This window comes from Juglans regia, chromosome 3 (assembly GCF_001411555.2).
Source record: "Juglans regia cultivar Chandler chromosome 3, Walnut 2.0, whole genome shotgun sequence".
NCBI classification, from domain to species: Eukaryota; Viridiplantae; Streptophyta; class Magnoliopsida; order Fagales; family Juglandaceae; genus Juglans; species Juglans regia.
The window spans coordinates 9833462-9844095 of NC_049903.1; the positions used below are offsets into that span (position 1 = coordinate 9833462).

The 10634-nt window shown below is 38.0% G+C and overlaps 1 protein-coding gene across 1 annotated transcript; it reads left to right on the top strand.

Moving 5' to 3' along the window:
* Positions 1–2035: 2035 nt before the first annotated feature.
* Positions 2036–8370, top strand: LOC108996830 (calcium-transporting ATPase 12, plasma membrane-type-like). Its single transcript, XM_018972860.2, has 3 exons — positions 2036–2703; positions 2797–3100; positions 5364–8370. The coding sequence occupies exons 2-3, from the start codon at positions 2828–2830 to the stop codon at positions 7824–7826; spliced, it is 2736 nt and encodes a 911-aa protein (XP_018828405.1). The 5' UTR covers positions 2036–2703; positions 2797–2827; the 3' UTR covers positions 7827–8370.
* Positions 8371–10634: the final 2264 nt, after the last annotated feature.

The window sequence follows — 10634 nt, forward strand, 5'->3', positions numbered from 1 at the left end:
TTCTTGTGAAGTGTTTGAAGGAAAAAGGCCGTGTAGTAGCAATGGTTGCATACAAAACGAATGATATTCCATCAATAAGAGAAGCTAATGTGGGAATTGTGATGGGAAGCAGTGAGATCCCCAAAGAATATTCTGACATTGTCATCATGGAAAGAAATTTCAGTTTCTTAGTTGAAATTGTAAGGTGCGGAAGATGCATTCATGACAACATTCGGAAGTACATCCAACTTCAGCTCACCCGGAATATTGCCGGGCTCTTGATAACCTCCATCACAAGCGTGTGTCTTGGACATTCTCCTATTACGGCAATCCAATTGCTTTGGGCAAACCTTGTTGTTGCCCTTCTTGGCGGTCTTGCACTACTGACTGAGCCACCAACAGATCATCAGAAATCGATGAACAAGTGGCCATTGAGACAAAATAAACCACTCATCACAAAGGCTATGTGGGGAAAGCTTTTCAGTCAAACTATATATCAGACTGCCATCTTGGTGACCTTCCAGTTCAAAGGGCAAGCGATCCTACGAGTCAGTAAGAATGTTAGTGAAACCATGATTTTCAATAGTTTTGTTCTGTGTCAAGTATTTAACCTAGTGAATGCAAGGGAACCGGAGAAGAAGAATGTGTTTCGGGGCATTCATCGTAACCGATTGTTTGTGGTGGCTGTGATCGTTATTCTTGTACTGCAGTTTGCTTTTATTGAGATTGAAAATATCCTGGCGGGCAATGCAAAATTGAATTGGGTGCAGTGGGTGGCATGTCTTGTAATTGGGATGGTTTCATGGGCTATCGATTGGGGTACCAAGTGCATACCAGGCTATGTCATGGGATTGGTTGAGTGGATCACCATTGGGCTCATGTATTGGAACCTAGAGTAACACCCTCTGCTCTGTTAGAATCTACTCATCTTGAGAAACTCAGACGCCAACCCTATTTTAGTTTAGTTTTGACTTGGTCCAGTTTCAAAATTGTTAGATGCGGGACGCATGTCTCTCGACAGAAAGTACCTTATAAGGAACATGTATCTCACATCCAACTAATTTTAAGAGTTTTGTTAAGTACCAATCTGTGTATTAATATTGTTATTTTCATATTCTAAATTTAAATTAGTATTATTTTTAATAAAATTTACTTTCTAACCAATTATATTGAATGAATACGCATATTAATACACAGAATAGCTTATAATTAGATTTTTCCTAATTTTAATTGTCCGCATTTAGTATTAAAAAGGCGCTGAGTAGCACCTATTTCAGGTTTTACTTTACTTTTTCCCCCAAAGAATTTGCTTGCTTAATTTATGTTCCTGTTAGTGTTCAGTGCATCTCTAAAGAAACTTAACTCCAAAATGAAGCACAAGCACGTCATGCATTACGTACGTACAATGTCTTCAAAATGTCAACCATTCCTCGAAAACATTTTCACTCGACGTTAACGTTATTTATCGTCAGTAAAAGGATCTTGCCAAAAATTTGAACGAAGCTTCAAAGAAAAATCTCCCTTCACCCTTCTCTGTCATCCACAAACGTACACTTCAATATTATACAAATTAATTAACAAGAAAATCTAAATTAAATGACATTTTTTACCTGACCATTTGGCTTGGAATTGGAACCGCGCGGTGTAATTGAGACACCCAATAGAGTTCTCAAGTAATTCATTAAGTACTTAAACACGTCGAGCACCATTTACCATGTAAAGAACTGAGAAGTACAGCAGCAAATTAAACAGGAACTCATGTGTATCATAAAAAAAAGTATTGATACTATCCACCATCTTACAATTCAATCGAAAATTATTTATTATATTTTACTTATAAGCAAACTATTTAATATCAAATTATCAAGAAATGTTGAGAGGATGATGATAAAAATAATAATAAATCATTTTTTTTCTAGGATCAAATTTTCAGCAAACATATATATATATATATATATATATATAGTGGTAACTTAATTTTGATTCACCCCAACTCCTAATAACAGCTCGGACCCAATAAATGTAAATAAATAAATAAATCACGAAAATTTGGCTTTCAAAAACAACAATCATAACGACAACAAAGAATATTTAATTTTTTTTGGTCAGATTAGCTCATGAATAAAAAACCCCCGATTATTTGGCTACAGGTGAATTTCCTAGTACATACCTAGCGAACACGTACGTGGATACATATCGCTGCAATTCCCCACAGGTCACGACAATTAATAGAAGAAGACGTAATAATATCAAGTCATCGACTCCAGTTCCCTCCAGTATGGTGGTACGGAAATTTCAGTGACCACTTCACAATCTACCTCGTCAGATGGCTGGACCCTCGGACATGTCCCACATGATCATGTTGGTTGTGGCGCGACGCCGCATGATCTTAATCAGATGATTGATCAAGTACAAGCTGCATTCAATTATTGTCTCTTCTGCTCTTCATAATGCCAAGCAAATCATTTTAAAAGTTCACGCGGTTTTGGATGATCGGTAGAGACGTAATGGAAGCCTCAATCTCCAACCTTAGCACGCGGCAGTTGCACTAGTCCTGGAGCTACCTAAACATTTGGAGGAAGTTTCGAGGAAAACAAATAATCTAAACAGAAAAAGCAACATATATATATATACACACACACACGACCAGCTACCTATGAAGCAATTTTTCTATCGGCATCAGTACCGTTATTGTGTGGCTGCTCAGGAGAAAAATACAGTTATGTGAGTATATATGTCTGGCTTCCAATCATACCATGTAATTCTTTCATTCTATTTTTGCCTACCCATTAATGATTAATTTGTTTGTTGGTGCAGAAAGTGAGTTGGACGCACAGCGCCAGCCGCCATGCATATTCAGACAAGCTGTAGGTCGAGCACAAGCTCTGGCCACGATGTGCACCTCGAGTCTCAGCAGACGGCCTTGCTAATATCCGGCAACAGTAGCACTGCAAGAGAACGTTGGCGCTGGATTCTTTTGATCCTGCAGCAAAGAAATCTAATATCGAGAGCAGATAAATTAGCTCATGATGAGAAGGGTTCTCCTTCTCTCGATAGAGTCTCATCATCAACTTCCTATTACAGTATAATCAGCAATATCGATGGCATGACCGGAGAAATGGTAAGTTTTCTTGCTCTTGCATGTCTCGATCGCTTGGATCTTCTGTGCATGGCAGGTACAGATATATTTCTAGCTTCTTGACAACTTCTCCAAAAAGATCAATGCTAGCTGATTCCATATATTTAGCTAGGTACAAACGAAGATATATTACTAAATGAGTATTTGAAATACCATCGTGCACCTATCATGCATGGCCTGTCAAAGATAACTATTATTAGAGATTCATTATTATTGATATTTCAAACTACATAATGATCGATGCAACCGAAATCATTTTGAGCGAAATCTATATATGACTAATTAAATCTACTGCTACTGGAGATGCTTACATGTCAGTTGTGATGATCACTATGTTTCTTTTATATATAGTCCTTAATTTATTACATTTGTATGATTTCAGAAATTAGCAAAGGGAGAAAAATTAGTTGAAAACCATATATATTGACCACCAAACCATATATATTGACCATGCTCAGGAATGATCCCCCAACCCCTTTAATAAAGAAACTAAGAAATTGAGAAAACAGGAAAAAAAAAAAAAAAAAGCATAAATTTCTTCATTTTTCTAATCGATAAAGTATAAACTATCTTGCCTACCTCTCTGAAATTTAAAGAAAAGAAAGCTATGTGGTTTATATTCCGACGGAGCAAACCTGAACTCTGCTTCTCTGACATGTGACTAATGAGGTTTTAAAATTTCGTAGGCTAAACCCTAAGAATATGTCCTTGTTGATGAGGAAAAAGGAAAAAAAAAAAAAAGTCCGAGCCTTCCTTATGTCCAGGGCCGGACCTATCATCTTTAGAAGTACGTACGTACCTGTTCTCCAAGATTTAGGGATGCTCAAAACGGCATCCAAACCTGGGTAAATACCAGAAAATTAAATGCAGCAACAAGTGGTAGTGCATGAAGAAAGAAGAGCAGCTCGGGTTGCTAGGGATCTAAATATTGCAATTCCAAGCACAAGGGGAACTTGAAGAAAGTATAGATTATAAACTAATTTTCATATTTTAGCTGAAACAATTTCTTACTTAGATTTCATAATATATTAGGTACAATTTAACCTCTAAGGGAATCAAAGGCATGTGAAGGATATCACAAGCTCATAAATTAGGAAATTGAAATTTATTAGATGAAAACTAAAGCTAACGTCATACCTTGAGTACTCATTACACAATAGATAGAGCTTTAATTAAGAGTGTCTGTAATGCCCAGGTCCCGCAAAGGTCGGAGAGTTACTTCCTAGCATATTTCAACAATATAATAATAGACTCAAAACTCCCAATATCATATAGAAATTTCAATTCAAACTAATTTCCTCAATATAACTAATTTTTCAAAATGCCAAGTCATCATAACACAATAAAATTTCTTAATAAAAATCAACGAAACTCGTAAAAACTTTCTATTGTTAATCCACTATACTTAAACTATCTCACTCAATATCTCATAATCTTAATCCTCAGCTGAATCATCAAAATATCTGAAAAATATTGTAGAGATAAGGGGTGAGTTATCAACAACTCAATAAGCATAGAACTTATACTAGCATGTAAACATGAGCATTTATAAAGTTCAGTATGCAGAACAAAACATTTACTTTCAGAATGCAGAAACAGCATATTTACTTTCAGAATGCCTAAACAAAACTTGTTACAAAATATCAGAGCGAAACTTTGAGAAAAACTTTCTTATTCAAAAATCCTTCGGCATATCATAAACTGAGACATCATCTTCATATCATATTATAGTATTGTATCTGGACAAATATCATGTTTAACCCCTGTGGTAGAATTATAAACCACCATTATGGCTGAGCTGTATACCATGTTTCACCCCCGTGGTATGGTTATAAACCACCATTATACCCGTGGCTGGGCCGAATACCTGTTTCACCCCCTTGGTAGGGTTTGTGTATAGAGTAATGCTACTCATCATCCCAACTTCCATCATCCTATGATGTGGTAATAAATGATTGGAAATTATTTATTACATTTCACTTGTAAACCTATCATTTAATATCACGTCATGGGATGATAGGAGGATGATGGGAGTTGGGATGATGAATAGATTTTTTCTTGTGTATATAGTTACTTCTGGATTGCTACACATGCAGTATGGTTACATTGTGAAAACACCAAGTTTCGTATGGACTATAGTTATATATATTGAGGATGAGCTTTACATCTGCCCTGAAGACTAGTGACTTAACTTTAAGATTATAGTCATCACTCTGATATATATGTTGTAATTGATATTTTGCAGGATCCACAAATTATAACAGGCGTGGAAATATCATCTGCATCACCTCAAGTTTCCATGAATGTAAGTTTGGACGGTGAAAATGGTAATCGTATAAGCAGAGACGCAAAACTCCAGCAAAAAAACATTTCAAAGATGGTAAAGGATAAGGACACGGATTCCTTACAGAAGTTTGGAGGCATTCAAGGAATTGCAGAGGCTCTGGATACGAGTTTAGAGGATGGAATACCTGGTGATGAGGAAGATCTACGTTCTCGACGCGAAACCAGCACAATCGCGGCCACAACCCAAACTCCTGCACGAAGCTTCTTTCAAATCCTCCTGAAATCATGCAATAGTTACATCATTTTCCTTCTCTTCGTGTCTGCAGTGCTGTCACTTGGCTTTGGGATCAAGGAGGAAGGACGCAGGACTGGTTGGTACGAAGGGTTCATAATACTTCTTGCCATTGTTGTACTTGTAGTTGTTCCTGCGCTTCGTGACATCTGGCTCAAGCATTCCCAGACAATGACATGTACAGGAAATCAGAAAGCATTAGAAATGTGGGAAAATGTTGATGTCTTCCGGGGTGGATGCCAACGGAAAGTATCCATCTGTAATGTTTTGCCGGGTGACATAGTATGCCTGGAGAGGGAATATCTGGTCCCAGCTGATGGTTTGTTCGTATCTGGTGAATTCCTAAAACTAAATGATGGTTCAGAGTTCATTGTTGATAAAAATAATCCTTTTCTGTTCTATGGTGCAAAGGTGACGGAAGGAACTGGTCGCATGCTTGTTACAGCTGTAGGCATGGACACAACATGGGGTCATTTGATGAAACAGGGTACCCATGCCCCCAAAAATACCCCTTTACCAGCAGAACTTGACAAGGTGAATATTGGCATACAAATTACTGGGCTTTCAATCTCAATCCTCATCCTAGTAGTGTTGTTCCTCCGTTTTAAGCTTGAAAAGAAAGATGTTGACTCTAGCCTTCCAGACCTGAAGGGGAAACCAATCTCATGTGAGGAGATAATAAATGCAATCAAGAGAATTGTTCTGAAACCAAATGGGAAGATCAGTACCCTGACAACTTCACTTGTTATGTCTTTGGTTGGATTAATGGAAGGAATTCCTTTTGTAATCACACTAGCCATCACTTATTGGAATAAGAAGATGCTCTCCGACAAGGCCATTGCTCAAGAACCTTTGGCTTGTCTTACCATGGCTTCAGTCACAACTATCTGTCTTGATAAATCTAGTTGGTTAACACTAAATCCAATGGCAGTTGATTTGTGCTGCACAGAGATGCTAAAAGAAATAGAAGCTAGGAGAAATGCTGGATTTAACATCATATTGGTATCAGAAGATAATGTGTCAGGGTTGGAAGTTTGCGAGGGTGGACTGCTTCCTGACTCAAATAGGATGGTCCTTGAAGGTGAAAAGTTTCTCAATTACAGCCCAGAAGAGAGGATGAATATTGTAGATAAAATCACTGTGATGAGAAGCTCTTTCCCTTCTGATAGGCTCCTTCTGGTGCAGTGTTTGAAGAAAAAAGGCCATAAAGTAGCAATGATTGGGGTCAAAACAAATGAGATTCCAGTACTAAAAGAAGCTGATGTGGGGATCGTGATAGAGGCTTGTAGCAGTGAAATGGCCAGAAAAAGTGCTGACATCATCATCAGGGATGGAAATTTCAATTTCTTGGTCACCATTGTAAGTTGCGGAAAATGTACTCATGACAACATAAGGAAATATATCCTACTTGTACTCACCATGAATGCTGCAGGGCTGTTGACAACCTTGCTAACAACGATATGTTTTGGATATTCTTCAATAACATCAGTCCAGTTGCTCTGGGCAAACTTCGTTGTAGCCCTTCTTGGCGGCCTTGCACTACTGACTGAGCCACCAACAGGGACACTAATGGAGATGCTGACAATGAGACGAACTGAACCACTTATCACCAAGCCTATGTGGAGAAATCTTGTCAGTCAAGTTCTATATCAGGTAGCCATCTTACTGGCCTTCCAATTTAAAGGGCAAGCTATCCTGCACATCGAAGAGAAGGTTAGTAAAACCATTATCTTCAATAGCTTTGTTCTTTGTCAAGTATTCAACCAAGTCAATGCAAGAGAACTGGAGAAGAAGAACGCATTTAGGGGCATTCATCGAAACATCTTGTTTTGGGTGGCAGTGGGTGTCACTCTGGTACTCCAGGTGGCTTTTATTGAGATTGCACATATAGTTTCAGGCTGTGCAAGATTGAATTTGGTGCAGTGGTTTGTCTGTCTTCTAATTGGTGTGGTTTCATGGACCATTGATTGCACTACAAAGTGCACATCAGGCTGCATCAGGAATTGGTTGATTGCACCAATTAACTCACATATGGGAGTCAACAGTATGACACCCTCTTCTCTCTCAGAACCGACTTATAATCTTGAGCTGCCACTCATCAACGAAAACTCCACATCCGTTTTATCTTAGTTTATGCCAATTTCCACTTCTTGTATATAAATAAAGGGCACGTACAAATAACATTCCTGTTTGGGAGCTTTATATTCTGGTTGCTGGACAACAACACTTACTAATCTCCATGTCTTCTTCCTGTTCTCAAACCAGAAACATTGTGTACATAAAAATGATGTTACTCCCGCCTAAGCACCATGAACTCATTCAAGTTTACCGTATAATGACATGATAAAAGGGAAATATACCAAGTTTTAATTTCACTTTAGTCATTAATTAACAATCGTTTGGAACAAGAAACTGCTAAAACAATTAGTGACACACCGAACCCTGCAGTTCTCTGCATTCTAATTCAAGATATTTCAATAATTAGCGTGCAGATAAAGTGCTTATACCGAACCAGAGGGATCTTTATTATCGTTGAAACGAAAGATAAAACAAAGCAAAATTTGTGAAATGGGTATCGTACAGAAAGAAAGAGCAACTTAGAATCAGGCAATACCAGCAAGAGGCCAATATGGTGCCAATGTTTTGCCAATTAAAAAACCTTTAACTGTGCTAACCAAAAAAATATCTAACTAAACAAGAGAAAGCATATAGCATTGAACTAAAATATCAGCATAGACAACATAACATTACACACACACTGAGAGAGAGAGAGAGAGAGAGAGAGAGAGAGAGAGAGATCAAACATGAAAGTGATTGAAACATGGAAAATGTAAGAACCCATTGAAGGAAACTGTTCAGAAATGTAAGAAACCCACCAAAGATTCACGTACTAGCCAACAATGGATCAAAGTGAAGCAGAGCATACACACTGCATTACCGGAGGGTTAGTGATCGAAGGACCGTTCAATTGACTCACTGGGAAAATGTTGAAAGGCTTCAATCGCAACATCTCTCTCGCTCTCTCTCCCCAAAGACTAGCAGAGCATTGACTTCGGTTGAATAAGACAGAGAAGACTTGTACCATTGACTTGGGTTAAACGTGCGCCACACAGAGTTATTAACACAATATCTATCGACCCTATAAAGGGAAGTCGGTTTTAAAAACTCGTTCACTAGTTCGTTACTCTATCTACTTGCAAAGACTACTTGCCTAACTTTGTGAGGACCGTCAATGAATGGATACTATTACTACTAAAAAAATATGATTACCAGAAAATCTGATCTTAAGAGCCCTTATTTTTGTGCTTAATTTCTTGTTTGATTATTTATTAAGATGATGATTTTTAGAGAAAAGGGAAAACATATGGGAGGATAAATTCAAACCTTTTAAAACTACTGTGCGTATGTATTTTTTTTAACAGAATATTAACTCTAATTTATCTACCTTTTTTTCATTAACACTTTATGAACTATCGATTAAAAAAAATGACAATATAAAACAGTTTCTCTCTGTTTTTTTTTTTTTTTTGAAAACCATTTCTGTATTATTTCTAAAATCAAGCAAGTACTAATCCTAGTAATTAACAGCCAGAAATAGACTCAATGCCCCCAACATGGCTGCAAGCTTACAGCCCTTGGGATCATTAAAGATCATAGTGCACCTTCACCATCTCCAAGGTTAGAAACAGTCCCAAAATCGTAGAACTACAAGCCGTAGCGTCCCAAAATCGTGCACCTTGGTGTTGAGTATTATGGAGTCTAGTTCACACCTTTCGAGCAAATACAAGTCAGAGAGTTTCGCTCAAAGATAGCTCAACAAACCGCTTGAGCAAAGGCAAGTCAGAGAGAGTTCGCTCGACACTACTAGACACAATCTGAAAAAGCAGATGTTAGAGCACTTTGCAATGAAGAATTTGAGAGCTGCAAAGCAAATCCTTAGCATGAGAATTGTCAGAGATAAAGTCAGAAGCATGTTGAGACTCTCACAAGCTGAGTATGTAAAAAAGGTACTCAACAGGTTCAATATGGACAAGGCCAAACCAGTTGGCACACCCTTGGATAGTCACTTCAGACTCAGTAAGAATTAGGTACCAAAGTTAGAAGATGAACAAGACTATATGAGTAAGGTTCCTTATGCGTCATCTATTGGTTCACTTATGTATGTTATGGTTTGCACTAGATTAGATATTGCCCATGCAGTGAGAGTTGTGAGTAGATACATGAGTAATCCTGAAAAAAAAAACATTAGGAAGTAGTGAAGTGGATTTTGAGGTATCTAAAAGGCTCCTCAGAAACGTGCTTGTGTTTCTCAAGAGAGGGCTTAGAGGTGCAGTGCTATGTTGATCTTGATTTAATTGGAGGTACTGATAGCATAAAAAGTACCACTGGGTTTGTTTACACTCTAGGTGGTACTGCAGTTTCATGGGGTTCCAATCTACAGAAGACAGTTTCTTTATCTACTACGGAAGCTGAGTATATTGCAGTTTCAGAAGCTGCAAAGGAGATGGTTTGGATACATGACTTCTTGGATGAATTGGGTAAAAAGAATCGAAAGGGCACTCTCTACAATGACAGTCAGAGTGTCATATTCCTTGCCAAGAACCCAGCATTTCATTCCAAGACTAAGTACATTCAGATCAAGTATCACTTTATACGATCATTGTTAGATGATGGACAGTTGTTACTTGAGAAAATTAGTAGAACTAAGAACTCTGCTGATATGTTGACAAAGGGTGTTACACTTGAGAACAACTTCAGTTGGTCTTCTAGCATGAAGATAGGAGAAGTGAGTTGCAGAGGTGGAGGATTTCATGTTTAAGGCAGAGGGTGATACTGTGGGTGTACCAGTCTCCAAGTAGGAGAGTATTGTTAAGTATTATGGAGTCTGGTTCACACTTCTCGAGCGGAGCGTCCAGCCGCTCGAGCGAATACAAGTCA